This window comes from Monodon monoceros, unplaced genomic scaffold (genome assembly GCF_005190385.1).
Source record: "Monodon monoceros isolate NGI ecotype Baffin Bay Population unplaced genomic scaffold, NGI_Narwhal_1 Super_Scaffold_7, whole genome shotgun sequence".
NCBI classification, from domain to species: domain Eukaryota; kingdom Metazoa; phylum Chordata; class Mammalia; order Artiodactyla; family Monodontidae; genus Monodon; species Monodon monoceros.
Window position 1 is genome coordinate 38,485,100 of NW_021703784.1, and position 23,610 is coordinate 38,508,709.

Here is a 23,610-nt window from a genome sequence, read left to right on the forward strand (position 1 = left end):
TCCCTTATCAGGCATATCATTTGCAAATATTTTCTCCCATTCAGTAGGTTGTCTTTCCATTTTATTGATGGTTTCCTTTGCTGTGTAAAAGCTTTTACATTTAGTTGGATCCAATTTGTTTAGTTTAGCTTTTATTTCCCTTAATTTAGGAGGCAGATCCAAAAAACTATTGTTGGGATTTATGTCAAAGAGTGTTCTGCGAATGTTTTTCTCTAGGAGTTTCATTGTATCCAGTCTTACATTTAGATCTTTAATCTATGTTAATTTTATTTTCATATATGGTGTTATAGAATGTTCTAATTTCATTCCTTTACATGTAGCTTTCCAGTTTTCCCAGAACCACTTATTGAAGAGACTGTCTTCTCTCCGTTGTATATTCTTGCCCCCTTTGTCATAGAGTAATTGACCATAAGTGCGTGGGTGCATTTCTGGGCTCACTATTCTCTTCTGTGGATCTATGTGTCTGTTTATGTGCCAGTACCAAACTGTTTTGATTCCTATAGTTTTGTATATTGTCTGATGTCAGGGAGCATGAATCCTCCAGTTCTGTTCTTTCTTGAGATTTGGGGTCTTTTGTGTTCCCATATAAATTTTAAAATTATTTGTTCTATGCTCAACATCACTAATTATTAGAGAAATGCAAATAAAAACTACAATGAGATATCACCTCACATTGGTCAGAATGGCCATCATCAAAAAAATCTACCAATAATAAATGCTGGAGAGGGTGTGAAGAAAAGGGAACCCTCCTACACTGTTGGTGGAAATGTAAATTGGTACAGCCACTATGGAGAACAGTATGGAGGTTCCTTAAAAAACTAAAAATAGAGCTACCATATGACCCAGCAATGTGACTCCTGGGCATATATCTGGAGAAAACCATAATTCAAAAAGATACATGCACCCCAAAGTTCATTGCAGAACTATTTACAACAGCCAGGTCATGGAAACAACTTAAATGTCCATTGACAGGTGAATAGATAAAGAAGATGTGGTACATATATACAATAGAATATTACTCATCCATAAAACAGAAGGAAATAATGCCACTTGCAGTGACATGGATGGACCTAGATATTGTCATACTGAGTGAAGTATGTCAGACAAAGACAAATATATGATTTCGCTTATATGTGGAATCTAAAAAAATGGTACAAATGAACCTATTTACAAAACAGAAATAGAGTCACAGATGTAGAAAACAAACTTATGGTTACCAAGGTGGAAAGGGAGGAAGGGATAAATTGGGAGATTGGGATTGACATATACACACTACTATAAATAAAATAGATAACTAATAAAAATGTACTGTGTAGTGCAAGGAACTCTACTCAATACTCTGTAATGACCTATATGGGAATGGAATCTAAAAATAGTGGATATATGTATAATTTATTCACTTTGCTGTACAGCAGAAACTAACACATTATAAATCAGCTATACTCTAATAAAAATTAATTTTTAATGTGATTAATTAAACTGGGATAAAAGAAAAAATAATAAATTATTTGTTCTAGTTCTGTGAAAAATACCCTTGGTATTTTTATAGGGATTGCATTGAATCTGTAGATTGCCTTGAGTAGAATCGTCATTTTAACATATTGATTCTTACTATCCAAGAACACAGTATCTTTCCATCTGTTTTTGTTGCCTTCAATTTCTTTCACCAGTGTCATAGTTTTCTGAGTACAGGTCCTTTACCTCCTGGGGTAGGTTCATTCCTAGGTATTTTATTATTTTTGATGTGATGGTAAGTGAGATTGTTTCCTTGATTTCTTTTTCTTATAATGCATTGTTAGTGTGTATAAATACAACAGATTTCTATATATTAATTTTATATTCTGTAACTTTACTGAATTCATTGATGAGCTCTAGTAGTTTTCTGGTAATGTCTTTAGGATTTTCTAAGTATAGTATCATGCCATCTGCAAACAATGACATTTTGACTTCTTCCTTTCCAATTTGAATGCCTTTTATTTCTTTCTCTTCTCTGATTGCTGTGGCTAGGACTTCAAATACTTTATTGAATAAAAGTGGTGAGAGTGGGCATCATTGTCTTGTTCCTGATCTTAGAGGAAATGCTTTCAGCTTTTCACAACTGAGTATGATGTTAGCTGTGGAGCTGTCATATATGGCCTTAATTATGTTGAGGTATGTTCCCTCTATGCCAACTTTCTGGAGAATTTTTATCATAAATGAGTGTTGAGTTTTGTCAAAAGCTTTTTCTGCATCTATTGAGGTGATCATATAGTTTTTACTCTTCAGTTTCTTAATGTGGTACATCACATCAATCTAGTAGTTCTGCGTCTTTATTCCCATCTTGCCCCTAGCTTCTTCATGACCATTTTTTGTTTGTTTGTTTAAGATTCCATATATATGTGTTAGCATACAGTATTTGTTTTTCTCTTTCTGACTTACTTCGCTCTGTATGACAGACTCTAGATCCATCCACCTCACTACAAATAACGCAATTTCCTTTCTTTCTATGGCTCAGTAATATTCCGTTGTATATATGTGTCACATCTTCTTCATCCATTCATCTGTTGATGGACACTTAGGTTGCTTCCATGTCCTGGCTATTGTAAATAGAGCTGCAATGAACATTGTGGTACATGACTCTTTTTGAACTATGGTTTTCTCAGGGTATATGCCCAGTAGTGGGATTGCTGGGTCATATGGTAGTTCTATTTTTAGCTTTTTAAGGAACCTCCATACTGTTCTCCATAGTGGCTGTATCAGTTTACATTCCCACCAACAGTGCAAGAGGGCTCACTTTTCTCCACAGCCTCTCCAGCATTTATTGTTTGTAGATTTTTTGATGATGCCCCTTCTGATCAGTGTGAGATGATATCTCATTGTAGTTTTGACTTGCATTTCTCTAATGATTAATGATACTGAGCATTCTTTCATGTGTTTGCTGGCAACCTGCATATCTTCTTTGGAGAAATGTCTATTTAGGTCTTCTGCCCATTTTTGGATTGGGTTTTTTGTTTTTTTCATATTGAGCTGCATGAGCTGCTTGTAAATTTTGGAGATTAATCCTTTGTCAGTTGCTTCATTAGCAAATATTTTCTCCCATTCTGAGGGTTGTCTTTTCAACTTGTTTATGATTTCCTTTGCTGTGCAAAAGCTATTAAGTTTCATTAGGTCCCATTTGTTTATTTTTGTTTTTATTTCCATTTCTCTAGGAAGTGGGTGAAAAAGGATCTTGCTGTGATTTATGTCATAGAGTGTCCTGCCTATGTTTTCCTCTAAGAGTATGATAGTGTCTGGCCTCACATTTAGGTCTTTAATCCATTTTGAGTTTATTTTTGTGCATGGTGTTAGGGACTGTTCTAATTTCATTCTTTTACATGTAGCTGTCCAGTTTTCCCAGCACCACTTATTGAAGAGGCTGTTTTTTCTCCACAGTATATTCTTGCCTCCTTTATCAAAGATAAGGTGACCATATGTACGTGGGTTTGTCTCTGGGATTTCTATCCTGTTCCATTGATTTATATTTCTGTTTTTGTGCCAGTACTATACTGTCTTGATTACTGTAGCTTTGTAGTATAATCTGTAGTCAGGGAGCCTGATTCCTCCAGCTCCATTTTTCTTTCTCAAGACTGCTTTTGCTATTTGGGGTCTTTTGTGTTTCCATACATATTGTGAAATTTTTTGTTCTAGTTCTGTGAAAAATGCCAGTGGTAGTTTGACAGGGATTGCACTGAATCTGTAGATTGCTTGGGGTAGTATAGTCATTTTCACAATGTTGATTCTTCCAATCCAAGAACATGGTATATCTCTCCATCTGTTGGTATCATCTTTAATTTCTTTCATCAGTGTCTTATAATTTTCTGCATACAGGTCTTTTGTCTCCTTAGGTAGGTTTATTCCTAGATATTTTATTCTTTTTGTTGCAATTGTAAAGGGGAGTGTTTTCTTAATTTCACTTTCAGATTTTTCATCATTAGTGTATAGAAATACAAGAGATTTCTGTGCATTAATTTTGTATCCTGCTACTTTACCAAATTCATTGATTAACTCTAGTAGTTTTCTGGTAGCATCTTTAGGATACTCTATGTATAGTATCATGTCATCTGCAAACAGTGACAGCTTTATTTCTTCTTTTCCAATTTGTATTCCTTTTATTTCTTTTTCTTCTCTGATTGCTCTGGCTAAAACTTCCAAAACTATAATAGTGGTGAGAGTGGGCAACCTTGTCTTGTTCCTGATCTTAGTGGAAATGGTTTCAGTTTTTCACCATTGAGGAGGATGTTGGCTGTGGGTTTGTTATATATGGCCTTTATTGTGTTGAGGTAAGTTCCCTCTATGACTACTTTCTGGCAGATTTTTATCATAAATGGGTGTTGAATTTTGTCAAAAGCTTTTTCTGCATCTATTGAGATGATCATATTGTTTTCCTCCTTCAATTTGTTAATATGGTGTATGACATTGATTGATTTGAGCATATTGAAGAAGTCTTGCATTCCTGGGATAAACCCCACTTGATCATGGTGTATGATCTTTTTAATGTGCTGTTGAATTCTGTTTGCTAGTATTTTGTTGAGGAGTTTTACATCTATGTTCATCAGTGATATTGGCCTGTAGTTTTCTTTCTTTGTGACATCTCTGTCTGGTTTTGGTGTCAGGCTGATGGTGGCCTTGTAGAATGAGTTTGGGAGTGTTCCTCCCTCTGCTATATTTTGGAAGAGTTTGAGAAGGATAGATGTTAGCTCTTCTCTAAATGTTCGATAGAATTCGCCTGTGAAGTTATCTGGTCCTGGGCATTTGTTTGTTGGAAGATTTTTACCCACAGTTTCAATTTCAGTGCTTGTGATTTGTCTGTTCATATTTTCTATTTCTTCCTGGTTCAGTCTTGGCAGGTTGTGCATTTCTAAGAAATTGTCCATTTCTTCCAGGTTGTCCATTTTATTGGCATAGAGTTGCTTGTAGTAGTCTCTTAGGATGCTTTGTTTTTCTGTGGTGTCTGTGATAACTTCTCCTTTTTCATTTCTAATTCTATTGATTTGAGTCTTCTCCCTTTTTTTCTTGATGAGTCTGGTGAATGGTTTATCAATTTTGTTTATCTTCTCAAAGAACCAGCTTTTAGTTTTGTTGATCTTTGCTCTCGTTTCCTTCATTTCTTTTTCATTTATTTCTGCTCTGATCTTTATGATTCCTTTCCTTCTGCTAACTTTGGGGTTTTTTTGTTCTTCTTTCTCTAATTGCTTTAGGTGCAAGGTTAGGTTGTTTATTTGAGATGTTTCCTGTTTCTTACGGTATGATTGTATTGCTATAAACTTCCCTGTTAGAACTGCTTTTGCTGCATCCCATAGGTTTTGGGTCATCGTGTTTTCATTGTCATTTGTTTCTAGGTATTTTTTGATTTCCTTTTTGATTTCTTCAGTGATCTCTTGGTTGTTAAGCAGTGTATTGTTTAGCCTCCATGTGTTTGTACTTTTTACAGTTTTTTCCTGTAATTGATATCTAGTCTCATAGCGTTGTGGTCGGAAAAGATACTTGATACGATTTCAATTTTCTTAAATTTACCAAGGCTTGATTTGTGACCCAAGATATGATCTATCCTGGAGAATGTTCCATGAGCACTTGAGAAAAATGTGTATTCTGTTGTTTTTGGATGGAATGTTCTATAAATATCAATTAAGTCCATCTTGTTTAATGTATCATTTAAAGCTTGTGTTTCCTTCTTTATTTTCATTTTGGATGATGTGTCCATTGGTGAAAGTGGGGTGTTAACGTCCCCTACTACGCTTGTGTTACTGTCGATTTCCCCTTTTATGGCTGTTAGTATTTGCCTTATGTATTGAGGTTCTTCTATGTTGGGTGCATAAATATTTACAATTGTTATATCTTCTTCTTGGATCGATCCCTTGATCATTATGTAGTGTCCTTCTTTGTCTCTTGTAATAGTCTTTATTTTAAAGTCTATTTTGTCTGATATGAGAATTGCTACCCCAGCTTTCTTCTGATTTCCATTTTCATGGAATATCTTTTTGCATTCCTTCACTTTCAGTCTGTATGTGTCCCTAGGTCTGAAGTTGGTCTCTTGTAGACAGCATATATACCAGTTTTGTTTTTGTATACATTCAGCCAGTCTATGTCTTTCAGTTGGAGTACTTAATCCATTTACATTTAAGTGTTTATCAATATGTATGTTCCTATTACCATTTTCTTAATTGTTTTGGGTTTGTGATTGTAGGTCTTTTCCTTCTCTTGTGTTTCCTGCCTGGTGAAGTTCCTTTAGCATTTGTTGTAAAGCTGGTTTGGTGGTGCTGAATTCTCTTAGCTTTTGCTTGTCTATACAGGTTTTAATTTCTCTGTCAAATCTGAATGAGATCCTTGTTGGGTAGAGTAATCTTGGTTGTAGGTTTTCCCCCTTCATCACTTTAGATATGTCCTGCTCCTCCCTTCTGGCTTACAGAGTTTCTGCTGAACGATCAGCTGTTAACCTTATGGGGATTCCCTTGTATGTTATTTGTTGTTTTTCCCTTGTTGCTTTTAATACTTTTTCTTTGTATTTAATTTTTGATAGTTTGATTAATATGTGTCTTGGTGTGTTTCTCCTTGGATTTATCCTATATAGGGCTCTCTGTGCTTCCCGGACTTGATTAACTATTTCCTTTCCCATATTATGGAAGTTTTCAACTATAATCTCTTCAAATATTTTCTCAGTCCCTTTCTTTTTCTCTTCTTCTTCTGGGACTCCTATAATTCGAATGTTGGTGCATTTAATGTTGTCCCAGAGGTCTCCGAGACTGTTCTCAACTCTTTTCATTCTTTGTTCTTTATTCTGCTCTGCAGTAGTTATTTCCACTATTTTATCTTCCAGGTCATTTATTCATTCTTCTGTCTCAGTTATTCTGCTCTTGATCCCTTCTAGAGAATTTTTAATTACATTTATTGTGCTGTTCATCACTGTTTGTTTGCTCTTTAGTTCTTCTAGTTCCTTGTTAAACATTTCTTGTATTTTCTCCATTCTATTTCCAAGATTTTGGATCATCTTTACTATCATTATTCTGAATTTTTTTCAGGTAGACTGCCTATTTCCTCTTCATTTGTTAGGTCTGGTGGGTTTTTACCTTGCTCCTTCATCTGCTCTGACTTTCTCTTTCTTCTCATTTTGCTTAACTCACTGTGTTTGGGGTCTCCTTTTCACAGGCTGCAGGTTCGTAGTTCCCGTTGTTTTTGGTATCTGCCCCCAATGGCTAAAGTTGGTTCACTGTGTTGTGTAGGCTTCCTGGCGGAGGGGGCTAGTGCCTGTGTTCTGGTAAATGAGACTGGATCTTGTCTTTCTGGTGGGCAGGTCCACGTCTGGTGCTGTGTTTTGGGGTGTCTGTGGGCTTATTATGATTTTAGGTAGCCTCTCTGCTAATGGGTATGGTTGTGTTCATGTCTTGTTAGTTGTTTGGCATAGGGTGTCCAGCACTGTAGCTTGCTGGTTGTTGAGTGGAGCTGGGTCTTGGCATTGAGATGGAGATCTCTGGGAGATTTTCACCATTTGATATTATGTGGAGCTGGGAGGTCTCTTGCGAACCAGTGCCCTGAACTTGGCTCTCCCACCCCAGAGGCACAGCCCTAACACCTGGCTCGGGTACCAAGAGCCTGTCCTCCACACGGCTCAGAATAAAAGGGAGAAAAAAAAGAAAGAAAGGAAGAAGAAGGTAAAATAAAATAGTTACTAAAATATAAAATTATTATTAATAATTTTTTAAAGTAATTTAAAAAAAGAAAGAAAGAAGAGAGCAACCAAACCAAAAACAAGTCCACCAATGATAACCAGTGCTAAAAACTATACTAAAAAACCAAAAAGACGGACAGACAGAACCCTAGGAGAAATGGTAAAAGCAAAGCTATACAGACAAAATCACACACAGAAACATACACAAACACACTCACAGAAGGAGAAAAAGGAAAAAATACATATATATTTCATTGCTCCTAAAGTCCACCTCCTCAATTTGGGATGTTTCGTTGTCTATTCAGGTATTCCACAGATGCAGGGTACATCAAATTGATTGTGGAGATTTAATCTGCTGCTCCTGAGGCTGCTGGGAGAGATTTCCCTTTCTCTTCTTTGTTCGCACAGCTCCTGGAGTTCAGCTTTGGATTTGGACCTGCCTCTGCGTGTAGGTTGCCTGAGGGCATCTGTTCTTCGCTCAGGATGGGGTTAAAGGAGCAGCTGATTGGGGGGCTCTGGCTCGCTCAGGCCAGGGGGACAGAGGGGGACGGAGTGTGGGACAAGCCTGCAGCAGCAGAGGCCAGCATGACATTGCACCAGCCTGCGGCGCGCCGTGCGTTCTCCCGGGGAAGTTGTCCCTGGATCACGGGACTCTGGCAGTGGCGGGCTGCACAGGCTCCTGGGAGGGGAGTTGTGTATAGTGCCCTGTGCTCGCACACACACTTCTTGGTGGCAGCAGCAGCAGCCTTAGCGTCTGATGCCCGTCTCTGGGGTCCACGCTGTTAGCCGCGGCTCGCGCCCATCTCTGGAGCTCCTTTAAGCAGCGCTCTTAATCCTCTCTCTTCGCGCAACAGGAAACAAAGAGGGAAGAAAAATTCTCCTGTGTCTTTGGCAGCTCCAGACTTTTTCCTGGACTCCCTCCCGGCTAGCTGTGGCGCATTAGCCCCTTCAGGGTGTGTTCACGTAGCCAACCCCAGTCCTCTCCCTGGGATCTGTCCTCCGAAGCCTGAGCGTCTGCTCCCAGCCCCCGTCCGTCCCGGCAGGTGAGCAGACAAGCCTCTTGGGCTGGTGAGTGCTGGCCCGCACCGATCTTCTGTGCAGGAATCTCTCCGCTTTGCCCTCCGCACCCCTGTTGCTGCGCTCTCCTCCGTGGCTCTGAAGCTTCCCCCCTCTGCCACCCGCAGTCTCTGCCCGGGGGGGCTTCCTAGTGTGTGGAAACCTTTCCTCCTTCACAGCTCCCTCCCACTGGAGCAGGTCCCATCCCTATTCTTTTGTCTGTGTTTTTTCTTTTTTCTTTTGCCCTACCCAGGTATGTGGGGAGTTTCTTGCCTTTTGGGAGGTCCGAGGTCTTCTGCCAGGATTCAGTAGGTGTCTGTAGGAGTTGTTCCACGTGTAGATGTATTTCTGATGTATCTGTGGGGAGGAAGGTGATCTCCACGTCTTACTCTTCTGTCATCTTCCTCTGTATCCTGTAGATGTGTTTTTGATGTGTTTGTGGGAGGAGATGAGTTCCACATTCTCCTACTCCACCACCTTGATCTCTTCCCTCTAGGCATTTTTGTTGACTCCACATTCTGGTGGCCATTTGAGTTTGGACTCTTGTGCATTACTCTGCCACCTTGGGTAATCTCTCCAAGACTAACAAGAATCCCATGTTACACCAATTACAATGTGGGTTTGCTATTGTTAACAACTGATATAAAAGAGACAGAGAAGGATAATTAACTAATTTCTCCTACATGAAGATCTTGGATAGGAATGGCTAATGTTTTACAAATTAACACTTTAGATAGTTATACATACAACTTGGTAAGAGATGCCTTGCTGGATAATAATTATCTCCAACTAACAGCTGGATTATCAGACTTAATGACATTATTGCAAACCCAAGGGAGGGCATTTTGTCAGTAATTTTCTACACTTATGATGTACTGTGATCTTTGCTAGTTCAAATTTTGTATTGCTTTATCTAAGGCTTTAGAAGTATTAATTAAGTTTCACATCTCTAGAGACAGGGAGGTTTCACCATACCTTGTGCGTCTGAAGCCACGAAATATTTTACTCATGACCAAGAACAATACCCAAGAAACCAAACTTAAGATAAAGCATTCCAAACATTTTCACTTCAAATGCAATTATGACTTTCTTTACAGGAGGGAAAAACAATTTTCATACCATGCATTCGGTTGGACTTCACAAACTCTTTGTCCTCCTTGTCAACACTGAAGGGACGCCAGGTAAATTTCTGAATATTTTCATCAAGATACCTGCTCAGATTCTCATCAAAGACTGTGAATAATAGGTAAAATTCCTTGTCTATTCCTTTCTACAGAGAAGAAAGAAATGAATGTATTAAAGTACAGCTTGGAGGACTTCTTAGCTCTACTTCACTTTCAAAATTAACACAAAGTAAATTAGGGTCAATGTCAGCCATAGATTTACTAGGTCATTTTGTAAATCAGGATTCTGATAAATTCATTCTACACCAAACAAAATCATCTTCCTCATTATATCCTTCTCCCTGTCCATGTGACCTCCTCAGAGGAAATAAGTCGTTGCTCAGAAGCTTTCCTTCCCTGTGGTACTCCTATTTTCAGGCTGATCATCACTGACTTATTTTCCTTACCCTAGACTCCAAGTCCTGGCCTCGGCCTCTCTCTCTGGCCTCATCTCCGTGTATTCACCCCCTAACTTATTCCAGCTACCCTGGCCTTTTGCTCTTCTGTGAACACACCAACTTCATTCCTGCCTCAGGGCCTTTGTGTGTGCTGTTCCCATTGTCTAGGAGGTTCTCCTAGGTCTTGCCTGGCTCACTCCTTTATTCTGTTCCATTCCCTACACAAACATCACCTCGTCAGAGTGCCCTTCCCCGACCACCCTATACAAAACAGTCACTCATCTTCCATCCTGCCTGCAAACTCACTCACTTTACTTTACCACACTTTACTTTTCTTCATAGCACTTATCTCCACCTGAAACTATATTTTATTTATGCACTTATATTTTCTGATGTTGCCCCACTGCAATGTGGATTTTGTGAGAGTAGGGAAGTTTTGGGTCCCTCTCTGTATCCCCAGCTCCAACAAAAATGACTGGAAAAGTAGGCACTCAATAGGTGTTTTTGAGTGAAATAATGAATTCATGTAATCCATGGACTTTGCTATGTTATGTTAATTTGAGTTGATATTCAGGGGTTACCTCCCACTGTGTATATTCCTAATCCATCTTTTTTGAGCATGTCTGACCAAACAACATCTTGAACTGCTGAAATCTACTTTTCTTTAAAGCCGAACCAGAGAGGTAACTGTATTTTCTGTCCCTCAACCATCTTCCCTTCTCTAATGTGCTCCCTTCCAATCTACCCTTCATCCTGCTGCCTGCTCCAGAGGGATCCTCAGCAGTGCCATCTGATCATATCTCTCTACTTAATCTGGAGAATACAATCTAAACTCACAGTGATCAGTCCCTGTCTACCTGTTCAGCCTCATCTCTCAGCCCTTCCCTCCTGGCACTTGGACTGAAGTAAGGCCAAGATCCTTGCAGCAATCTGAACTTGCTAGGTACAGCAAGCCTCTGTCCTTTATGCATGTACCCCCTCAACTTTGATGGTCTCCCACTGTAATCCAACTTCAAGGGTCAGCTTAGCTGTCCCACCCCCGTGAAGCTTTAACTCTTCATTGAAGATAAGGGTATTCTTTGCTTTATGTTCTTACTATACCTTATGTACACTTACTGCTTTTATCACATGGTGTTTTAGAAAGCAATAATTTAAGATCATTGGCTATGGAAAGAAACAATATAGGCTTAAAATTTTTCAAAATACAATATAAAAAACGAGGGGGGGCGCACAAGGGGTCAAACATATTTTAAAAGATCTTAGGTTCTAGTGCCATTCTGCTTACATGCTGTGAAAACTGGGACAAATGACTTGTCTTCTCTAAGTCCTAATTCCCTCATTTGCAAACTGAGGATATGAGTAGTCCCTACTTCATGTTTTTTTGGAAGGTAAATTAGATACTATAGGTAAAACGCTGAACACAACATCTGGCAAATATTAAGTACTCAATGTTAACTGTTATGAACTGTGATTGCAATTGTCCACAAGATGAGAAGGAACCATTGAAAGGAGTTCACTTGAAGAATCTCATCATCTGAGAGTTATTTGGAATGTAACTGTGTCTATAAAAGTGGAATATTAGCCCAGGAGGTTAGAAGGTAAGTGATAGGACCCTGTGTAATGTTTAATTTTATGTGCCAACTTGACTGGGCTATAGGGTGCCCAGATATTTGGTCAAACCTTATTCTAGCTGTTTCCATGAGGGTGTGCTTGGATGAGATTAACATTTGATTCAGTAGACTGAGTAAAGCAGATTGCCCTCCTTAATGTGCATGGGCCTCATCCAATCAGTTGAAGGCCTTAGCACAACAACAAAAAGTCTGACCCCCTCACAAGTAAATGGGGATTCCTCCTGCCTTTGAACTGGAACAACAGCTTTTTCCTGCCCTTGGACTCAAACTCAAACACAGGCTCCTCCTGGGTCTTGAGCCTGCTGGCCTTTTGGGTCTCCTGGGTCTCTTTCTGTGACTCACCCTGCAGATCTTGAAACTTGTCATCCTCCATAGTCACGTGAGCCAACTCCTTATAATAGTTTTCCTTCTATCTATATATACGTCCTAATGGTTCTTTTTCTCTACAGAGCTAGGATTAATGCCAAATATTACAAAATATACGACTTACATAAATAGCTTGCTGTTTCTGCTTGGTAAAGTAATTTAAAATGGTTAAATGGCTGGCTTTTCCTTTTTCCATCAATGTGTTTAATATCATGCAGACATAGCTTGAAATGCTATGCTTTGCCACACTAATCAGTGTGGCTTAATCGAAACTTCTAAGTTGGGACTTGCAAGAAACAATCTACTTGCTTTCTAGTTCCTTTGGTCATAGTGACTAATTTCCAGATTATAGTGGTGAGCTACAGGGGTTCTCAAACTTGGCTGCACATTGGAGTCACCTGGAGATTCTGATTTAATTGGTCTGGAACACCTGAATAAAGGATGTTTACAAGGTCCCCAGGTGATTCCAATGTGTGGCCAAGTTTGAGAAAACTTGCCCCCCCAAAAGACCCCAATTTGCATTTCATATAGATCTCTGAAGCTTCTAGAATGAAAGCAATGCACAGGGAAAGAGACCCACCAAATTCCAGCCACAACAAGCAGAAATCCTGGTTTTCTAGGTGGGCATATGTAACTTTCAGATCTTAAATTTACATTTCAGATCTGAAAATTAAAATTTTAATTACATTAAAATTACCTTAAATTAAAATTCAGATGTTAAATTTAGGAAAAACAAAATAAAATAAAATCCTCATTTCGTAGAAGTCAATTTCACGAGCAATGAGGAAAAATCACTTTTTGTAACTGACTCTATTAATATTTACTCTCTAGCCATATTACTGATCTCTCTCAAATACAACCCTGAGAAGAACTTGGTGACCTTTGATGGCCTACCTGTGTCCCATCAGCATTGAGAATGCCCTTTTTACAGACTAGCAAAGGCCCTACAAGGCCAGAGCTGGTGTCCTTGATTGGCTCAACAGCTGAGAAGTAAAGATAGGTCAGACAGGGGGGATCATCAGCTGTTGGGCTTAAGCTTTCAGGCACCGTCCACCTGTATGTGAAAGTTTCACCTGGCTTAACGTGTGCCCCTGGCTTCAGAAATCCTGAGGAGATAAATGAAACAGTTATTCAAAGCAACAGCCAAGAACACTAAACTTGTCACACTGGGTCTTCCAGCCCTGGTATGTCTCTCTCTGATGATGTACTTTGTGGAAGGACAGTTATTTTCACTGTATCCTACCAGGGAAGCCACTGCCACAATCTGCTGTTTCATGAGATAGAAGCTTATATCAAAGGATTATCTTCTTCACAGATTACATTTAAGATCTTCACAGATACTACTTCTTACTCAATCACCAGGTTAGCAAATGTTAGAAGAGCGATAATTGCCCATTTATATATTAATATATAAATGTAAATTCATAAAATATCATTGAGTACCTTCCATGTGGAATATATTATACTTGGCCTTGCAGAGAATACCCCAATAAGTTAAACAAGAGACCTATCTTTAAAGAGTTTGAAATCTAGAAGGTTGAACTAGGAATAACCCAAATAACTACAAGTTAGAGGAGGTAAGCGAAGGCCCAGGGTAACAAAGCTGATAAATGGCAGGTCTGGGATTCAAATTCAGGGCTGTCTTATTCCAAAGACTTTGCACTTAGCCCTCACATTATATTGCCAGATGAACACATTGAATCTCTCCAACTAGACTGGGGCCAGAGAGTTTCTGTATCTTGTCCAGAGCTTGGCAAAAAGGTGCCCAGTAAGTTTTCTGAGTTAAACAATAGAAAATGTGGACATTTGCGCTGTCACTAGTGTTCTTCCTGCACACACACAAAAGTCATTGTGAGCATTTTGACCAAGGAAGAGACTGCAGGCACAGGAAATGTTGCTGCAGCAGGGGGAGGAGAGGGTGGGTGTAGAGAGGGGGAATACTCCCTCCATTCCTTCCTTCTCTGTCCCCTCCCCATCACCTGCTCTGGACTGTGACTGGCCTCATACTTGGGCATGAAGACGTAAGTATCCCAGGAGTCATGATGTCTGTTATAGTGATGGGGAAGGCTTCCAATGTGACCAGGAGTTTCCCAAAAGCAGTATAATGAATGGAAGGATAATTCCTGCAGCCACTGGGTAGAAGCTGCCTTTATTACATGTAGAGAGCCTGTGCTACATACTCTGTGATTGGGAGAGGCCGTGTATGATGGTAAGCACATAATACTGGTTTTAAATAAATATTTGTCGATAGAGACAAAGCAAAGACCACGTGTAAGATTTTGATTTCAACAAAACATTGGAAATCAGAGTTCCCTTTCAGCCTTCAGCCACAGATCCCATCCAAATGCAGCAGAAAAGCTCTCCATCTTAGAGAAGTGGGGGTGACTGTGAAAGTAGATCACTTTGAGATTTATTACATTACTGAGGGAAAAGGAAAGGCATTAACACTTCCTAAGTACCTACTGTGGGCCAGGCCCTGTCCTAAATTCTCTCCATCCTTTCCCAAAGCCCTATGAGGTGAGTGTCATTATCTGCATTTGATAGGTGAGAAGAATAAGGTTCAGGAAGTTGAAATAGCTGCTCAAGCCCACAGGGCTGGTAAGGAAAGGGACCAGGATTTGAACCAGGTCTGTCCAGTTCTAAGTCCTTCGCTCACTCATCCTGTTTCCTACCAAGGCTGAGACTGGGACTTACCATCTACATTTGGGGCTGCATCAGAGGCCTTGTCATAGATCACACCATGAGGCAAAATACTGTAGACCTTGTCGGCTTTGTTAGCAAAGGTCACTAACAGAGTATCACCCACCTCTGCCTTGATGATGGGACCTGAGAAATATTAAGAGAAGGAGAGGTAAGAGGATGAAAAGAGAGAAGTGGATAGGAGCAGGAGAAGAGTCATTCCATGTTAGGTGTGCATGTCCTACTAAAACATTTCCCCTGTTCAAAACATGACAGATGGTTTCACTGTACCAAGAATTCCAAGGTGGGCTTCTGCCTCAGAGAGTCTTTTTCTTCGAGTAAAAGTTGCATCAACATACTCTATATACTGAGCCTTCCAATATTTTCCTCCTATTCTGTTGTCCCCTTGTGTGAAGTAGAGCTCAGAGTCACTGTGGAAAGAATAGGAAGTTAGCTGAGATTACACCTCTGCATATCCACCAAGTGCCTTAATTATGGAGCTTTATTGTATTGCCTTTAGCCCATTTATCCACCCTTATCTCCGGAAAAGATAGCACAGTCTTCAACAAAGTTCCCAGGAATAGTCAACCAGCCTTAAAAGTCTTCAGAAGCTGTTTGATGCTCAAGCTCATTCCTCTCTTAGACATTGTACTTTCTTCCCCAGAGGTCCAAGCAACTGAAGAAGGCACAGGCAAACTCCTTCATTATCAATATTGGTGTCCCAGAATGGTGTCCTACAAAGTAACCAAGAGCTAACTGGTTTCTCTGCAGAATAAGCATCCCTCTATCTCTTGCTGATGTCAATACGAATAGACGCTGCATAGAGTATGCTCTGATATCTGGCATGATTAAGGAATGGAGCGTCTAGTTAATCAAATAATTTAATCAATGGAATTACCATACAAACTATATCCATGAAATACCAAATTTAAAAGTTGTGAAATACGATGATATAACATCCAATTAGTACTATCTCTATTCTATTTCTGTCAATCATGCCATCACTCTTGCAGATGTGCAGGCTTTGTCTTCTTTTTCTGCCTCAACTCCTTATCCTGTTCCTCCTGACTTTGCAACCTTTTATTTTGCACCCTTCCTTTTCTTCACCTTCATTTCTCCATCTTTTCCTTTCCTTTCTTCCCCCGGTCACAACCCCAGTACATGCATGTCCTCCTCACCTTGTGCTTGGACCATTACATAAACCTCCTAACTGTGCACGCAGCATCCTCTATCTCACATTGGCTCACTCTTTTTTTTTTTTTTTTTACCTTTTTTAAAATTGCATTTTCTGGAATTTTTTTTATATAGCAGGTTCTTATTAGCTATCTATTTTATACATATTAGTGTATATATATCAGTCCCAATCTCCCAATTCATCCCACCCCCGCCCCCCGCAGCTTTCCCCCCTTGGTGTCCATACATTCAATTTTTTTCTCAGCATACACACTACTACTACATTAATCTTCAAAATAGTAATTTTTATTGTCATTTTACTTGCTCCAAAATCTTCAGTTGCTTCCAATTGCCAATCAAGTAAAGTTCAAATGATTGGAGGACCTCTGCAATGGATATCCAGTTTACCCCAATTCTCTCTGCATTGCTCTATGTGAGTGCCCGTTCCCCATGCAAATCCTCCACACCAGGCATTCACTCTCTGATCTAATCACTCTGCTTTATGGCAGATGCTTTGCATTAACCCCTGCATCTAAAATTTCCCTCTCTTTACAATTCACTTATATAAATTCTACCATTCTTTAAGACCCTACTTAAGTTCCACTTCCTCTGTGAAGTCTTTCTGGTTATCGTAGCTCTCTCTGAATGTGCAGAGAACTCACTGTCTGGACAACTCATCTAAATCTTATTTGTAACTTGCAAAATCACTTGTCTTCTCCTGTGCATTCAGCATCTTTCTCTACCTGAGACTGGGAACATTGTCTTAGACCTCCCTGGATCCCTTATGTCACTTAGTACATTGTGCTGTCACATACTACATTAAATATTGATTGAATATAGCTTAATATTTCATATTTTATAAGGAGCTTCTGAATTCTGGAAGGCTTCTAAGAAATAATTTTCAATGTTAATTTTCATTATTTTGTTTACGGAGAAATACTGGTCAATAGAGAATGTTCATATCAAAGAGTTTTTCGTATATGGTCCACACAAATTATTTAGGCAAGCCTCAAGTGCATTGGTTTGGTGGAAGAATGAAGGAATGAATGAAATTTACAGTGAAAGAAACAAAGGGTATCTTATTGACCACAAAGACAATTTTTAAAACACTCCCTCAAACATTAAAAGGATTATAGGATAGATTCTTGCTGGGGATGTGGGCCCAGATGGCCGCAGGAAGCCAAGGATACAGCATTACATTTAGTCTTCATGTCTCCATAGGCTCCTCTTGGCTGTGACAATTTCTCATACTTCCCTCATTTTTGGTGACCTTGACAATGTTGAGGAGTACTGCCCTGTTCTAAACCCTCAGAGTCTTCTGCTTCAGTTGGCAGAAAGGGAAAAAGACAGTGGAGGAGCCACTTCTGATTCATAAAAACCCCAGCTTAGAGGAAGTAATAGCTTGGAAAATTTTGAACATTAAATAATACATGCTACTGGATTGTGAGGGAAAGAGTGAATTTAAAGAGAAACCTTAGGGGAGACCTTCAAGATGGCGGAGGAGTAAGACGTGGAGATCACCTTCCTCCCCACAAATATATCAGAAACATCTACATGTGGAACAACTCCGACAGAACACCTACTGAATCCTGGCAGAAGACCTCAGACTTCCCAAAAGGGTCTTGGTGCTCCATTCGGGTGTCAGGCCTGTGCCTCTGAGGTGGGAGAGCTTAGTTCAGGACATTGGTCCACCAGAGACCTCCTGGCTCCACATAATATCAAATGGCAAAAGGTCTCTCATAGATCTCCATCTCAATGCTAAGACCCAGCTACACTCAATGACCAGCAAGCTACAATGCTGGACATCCTATGCCAAACAACTAGCAAGACAGGAACACAACCCCACCCATTAGCAGAGAGGCTGCCTAAAATCATACTAAGGTCACAGACACCCCAAAACACACCACCAGACGTGGTCATGCCCACCAGAAAGACAAGATCCAGCCTCATCCTCCAGAACACAGTCATTAGTCCCCTCCACCAGGAAGCCTACACAGCCCACTGAGCCAACCTTAGCCACTGGGAGCAGACACCAAAAACAATGAGAACTATGAACTTGACATCTGTGAAAAGGAGACCCCAAACACAGTTAGTCAAGCAAAATGAGAAGACAGAGAAACACACAGCAGGTAAAGGAGCAAGGTAAAAACCCACCAGACAAAACAAATGAAGAGGAAATAGGCAGTCTACCTGAAAAAGAATTCAGAGTAATGAGAGCAAAGATAATCCAAAATCTTGGAAATAGAAAGGAGAAAATACAAGAAACGTTTAACAAGGACCTAGAAAAACTAAAGACCAAACAAACAATGATGAACAACACAACAAACAAAATTAAAATTCTCTAGAAGGAATCAATAGCAGAATAACTGAGGCAGAAGAACAGACAAGTGACCCGGAAGATAAAATAGTGGAAATAACTACTGCAGAGCAGAATAAAGAAAAAAGAATGAAAAGAAGTCAGGACAGTCTCAGAGACCTCTGGGACAACATTAAACACACCAACATTCGAATTATAGGGCTCGCAGAAGAAGAAGAGAAGAGAAAGGGACTGAGAAAATATTTGAAGAGATTATAGCTGACAACTTCCCTAATATGGGAAAGAAATAGTTAATCAAGTCCAAGAAGTGCAGAGAGTCCCATACAGGATAAATCCAAGGAGAAACATGTGAAGACACATATTAATCAAACTATCGAAAATTAAATACAAAGAAAAAATATTAAAAGCAGCAAGGGAAAAACAACAGATAACATACAAGGGAATCCCCATAAGGTCAACAGCTGATCTTCCAGCAGAAACACTGCAAGCCAGAAGGGAGTGGCAGGACATATTTAAAGTGATGAAAGGGAAAAACCTACAACCAAGTTTACTCTACCCAGCAAGGATCTCATTCAGATTCAATGGAGAAATTAAAAACTTTACAGACAAGCAAAAGCTAAGAGAATTCAGCACTACCAAACCAGCTTTATAACAAATGCTAAAGGAACTTCTCTAGGCAGGAAACACAAGAGAAGGAAAAGACCTACAATAACAAACCCAAAACAATTAAGAAAATGGTAATAGGAACATACATATCGATGACTACCTTAAATGTAAATGGGTTAACTGTTCCCACCAAAAGACATAGACTGGCTGAATGGATATAAAAACAAGACCCATATATATGCTGTCTAAAAGAGACCCACTTCAGACCCAGGGACACATACAGACTGAAAGTGAGGGGATGGAAAAAGATATTCCATGCAAATGGAAATCAAAAGAAAGCTGGAGTAGCAAGTCTCATATCAGACAAAATAGACTTTAAAATAAAGACTATTACAAGAGACAAAGAAGGACACTACATAATGATCAAGGGATCGATCCAAGAAGAAGATATAACAATTGTAAATATTTATGCACCCAACATAGGAGAACCTCAATACATAAGGCAAAGGCTAACAGCCATAAAAGGGGAAATCAACAGTAACACAATTATCGCAGGAGACTTTAACACCCCACTTTCACCAATGGACACATCATCCAAAATGAAAATAAAGAAGGAAACACAAGCTTTAAATGATACATTAAACAAGATGGACTTAATTAATATTTATAGGACATTCCATCCAAAAACAACAGAATACACCTTCTTCTCACGTGCTCATGGAACATTCTCCAGGATAGATCATATCTTGGGTCACAAATCAAGCCTTGGTAAATTTAAGAAAATTGAAATCATATCAAGTATCTTTTCTGACCACAACGCTATGAGACTAAATATCAATTACAGGAAAAAATCTGTAAAAAATACAAATACATGGAGGCTAAACAGTACACTACTTAATAACCAAGAGATCACTGAAGAAATCAAAAAGTACCTAGAAACAAAGGACAATGAAAACACGACGACCTAAAATCTATGGGATGCAGCAAAAGCAGTTCTAAGAGGGAAGATTATAGCGATACAATCCTACATGAAGAAACAAGAAACATCTCAAATAGACAACCCAACCTTACACATAAAGCAATTAGAGAAAGAACAAAAAACCCCAAAGTTAGCAGAAGGAAAGGCATCATAAAGATCAGAGCAGAAATAAATGAAAAAGAAATGTAGGAAACAATAGCAAAGATCAATAAAACTAAAAGCTGGTTCTTTGAGAAGATAAACAAAATTGATAAACCATTCACCAGACTCATCAAGAAAAAAAGAGAGAAGACTCAAATCAATAGAATTAGAAAAGAAAAAGGAGAAGTAACAACTGACACTGCAGAAATACAAAGGATCATTAGAGATTACTACAGGCAACTCTATGCCAATAAAATGGACAAACTGGAAGAAATGGACAAATACTTAGAAAAGCACAACCTTCTGAGACTAAACCAGGAAGAAATAGAAAATATAAACAGACAAATCACAAGCACTGAATTTGAGACTGGGATTAAAAATCTTCCAACAAACAAAAGCCCAGGACCAGATGGCTTCACAGGCGAATTCTATCAAACATTTAGAGAAGAGCTAACACCTATCCTTCTCAAACTCTTCCAAAATATAGCAGAGGGAGGAACACTCCCAAACTCATTCTACGAGACCACCATCAGCCTGATACCAAAGCCAGACAAAATCTCACAAAGAGAGAAAACTACAGGCCAATATCACTGATATGAACACATATGCAAAACTCCTCAACAAAATACTAGCAAACAGAATCCAAAAGCACATTAAAAGGATTATACACCATGATCAACTGGGGTTTATACCAGAAATGCAAGGATTCTTCAATATGCGCAAATCAATCAATCTGATACGCCATATTAACAAATTGAAGGAGAAAAACCATATGATCATCTCAATAGATGCAGAAAAAGCTTTTGACAAAATTCAACATCCATTTATGATAAAAACCCTCCAGAAAGTAGGCATAGAGGGAACTTACCTCAACATAATAAAGGCCATATATGACAAACCCACAGCCAACATCGTTCTCAATGGTGAAAAACTGAAAGCATTTCCACTAAGATCAGGAACAAGGCAAGGCTGCCCAGTCTTACCACTATTATTCAACATAGTTTTGGAAGTTTTAGCCACAGCAATCAGAGAATTAAAATAAATAAAAGGAATCCAAATCGAAAAGGAAGAAGTAAAGCTGTCACTGTTTGCAGATGACATGATACTATACATAGAGAATCCTAAAGATGTTACCAGAAAACTACTAGAGCTAATCAATGATTTTGGTAAAGTAGCAGGATACAAAATTAATGCACAGAAATTTCTTGCATTCCTACATACTAATGATGAAAAATCTGAAAGAGAAATTAAGGAAAGACTCCCATTTACCATTGGAACAAAAAGAATAAAATACCTAGGAATAAACCTACCTAAGGAGACAAAAGACCTGTATGCAGAAAACCATAAGACACTGATGAAAGAAATTAAAGATGATACAAACAGATGGAGAGATATACCATGTTCTTGGATTAGAACTAGAACAAAAAATTTCACAATATGTATGGAAACACAAAAGACCCCAAATAGCCAAAGCAATCTTGAGAAAGTAAAATGGAGCTGGAGGAATCAGGCTCCCTGATTTCAGACTATACTACAAAGCTACAGTAATCAAGACAGTCTGGTACTGGCACAAAAACAGAAATATACATCAATGGAACAGTATAGAAAGCTCAGAGATAAACCATGCACATCTGGTCACCTTATTTTTGATAAAGGAGGCATAAACATACAATGGAGAAAAGACAGCCTCTTCAATAAGTGGTGCTGGAAAAACTAGACAGCTACATGTAAAAGAATGAAATTAGAACACTCCCTAACACCATACACAAAAATAAACTCAAAATGAGTTAAAGACCTAAGTGTAAGGCCAGACACTCTTAGCGGAAAACATAAGCAGAATACTCTATGACATAAATCACAGCAAGATCCTTTTTCACCCACCTCCTAGAGAAATGGAAATAAAAACAAAAATAAACAAATGGGACCTAATGAAACTTAATAGCTTTTGCACAGCAAAGGAAACCATAAACAAGATAAAAGGCAACCCTCAAAATGGGAGAAAACATTTGCAAATGAAGCAATTGACAAATGATTAATCTCCAAAATTTGCAAGCAGCTCATGCAGCTCAATATCAATAAAAACAAACAACCCAATCAAAAATGGGCAGAAGACCTAAATAGACATTCCTCCAAAGAAGATATACAGATTGCCAACAAACACATGAAAGGTTGCTCAACATCACTAGTCATTAGAGAAATGCAAATCAGAACTACAATGAGGTATCACCTCACACCAGTCAGAATGGCCATCATCAAAAAATCTACAAACAATAAATGCTGGAAAGGGTGTGGAGAAAAGGGAGCCCTGTTGCACTGTTGGCGGTAATGTAAGTTGATAGAGCCATTATGGAGAACAGTATGAAGGTTCCTTAAAAAACTAAAATAGAACTACCATACGACCCTGCAGTCCCACTACTGGGCATATACCCTGAGATAACCATAATTCCCAAAGAGTCATGTACCACAGTGTTCATTGCAGCTCTATTTACAATAGTCAGGATGTGGAAGCAACCTATGTGTCCATCAACAGATGAATGGATAAAGAAGATGTGGCTTATATATACAATGGAATATTACTGAGCCATAAAAAGAAACGAAATTGAGTTATTTGTAGTGAGGTGGATGGACCTAGAGGCTGTCATACACAGTGAAGTAAGTCAAAAAGAGAAAAACAAATACCGTATGCTAACACATATATATGGGATCTAAAAAAAGAAAAAAAAAAGGTTATGAAGAACCTAGGGGCAGGACAGGAATAAGGACGTGGACGTAGAGAATGGACTTGAGGACATGGGGGTGGAAGGGTAAGCTGGGACGAAGTGAGAGAGTGGCATGGACATATATACACTACCAAATGTAAAATAGATAGCTAGTGGGAAGCAGCCACATAGCACAGGGAGATCAGCTCGGTGCTTTGTGACCACCTGGAGGAGTGGGATAGGGAGGGTGGGAGGGAGACACAAGAGGGAGGAGATATGGGGATATATGTATAGCAGATTCACTTTGTTATAAAGCAGAAACTAACACACCACTGTAAAGCAATTATATGCCAATAAAGATGTTAAAAAAAAAGGATTATAGGATAATAGCAATACTTGTTGGTATCACACTGTACATTTTATAATGCTTTCACAGACATCTTTGCATATGATTCTACAATAAGAAGTCACAGGAGTCTGCATCCACTTAATGAATTGTTCGATTCAATTTGAAAAATTAGTATATGCTGCGGGAGCCAAGAGAAAATTATTCAGGTGTCAGGGGAGGCTTTACTTAAGAGGTGACATTAGAGTTAGAGTTTGAAGGAAAAAATGGCATTATACTGGACAGGGAGAAAAAGGAATTCTGTGTAGTGGGGGCTTAAGTTATATCAGGCTGTTCTTGAGCCAAAAAGGTTAACCTTCCTTGACTAGTTCATCT

At 39.0% G+C, this 23,610-nt stretch overlaps 1 protein-coding gene across 2 annotated transcripts in view; it reads right to left on the reverse strand.

The window, feature by feature from the left end:
• Window positions 1–23,610, reverse strand: part of HEPHL1 (hephaestin like 1) — a 93,761-nt gene that overhangs the window by 30,540 nt on the left and 39,611 nt on the right. For both annotated transcript variants that reach the window (XM_029208575.1, XM_029208574.1), the window contains exons 7-10: window positions 15,266–15,405; window positions 14,990–15,121; window positions 13,190–13,401; window positions 9,857–10,007 (exon numbers count right to left, since the gene is read on the reverse strand). In XM_029208575.1, the coding sequence (XP_029064408.1) occupies window positions 9,857–10,007; window positions 13,190–13,401; window positions 14,990–15,121; window positions 15,266–15,405 (635 nt within the window). The remainder of the gene's footprint in view (window positions 1–9,856; window positions 10,008–13,189; window positions 13,402–14,989; window positions 15,122–15,265; window positions 15,406–23,610) is intronic.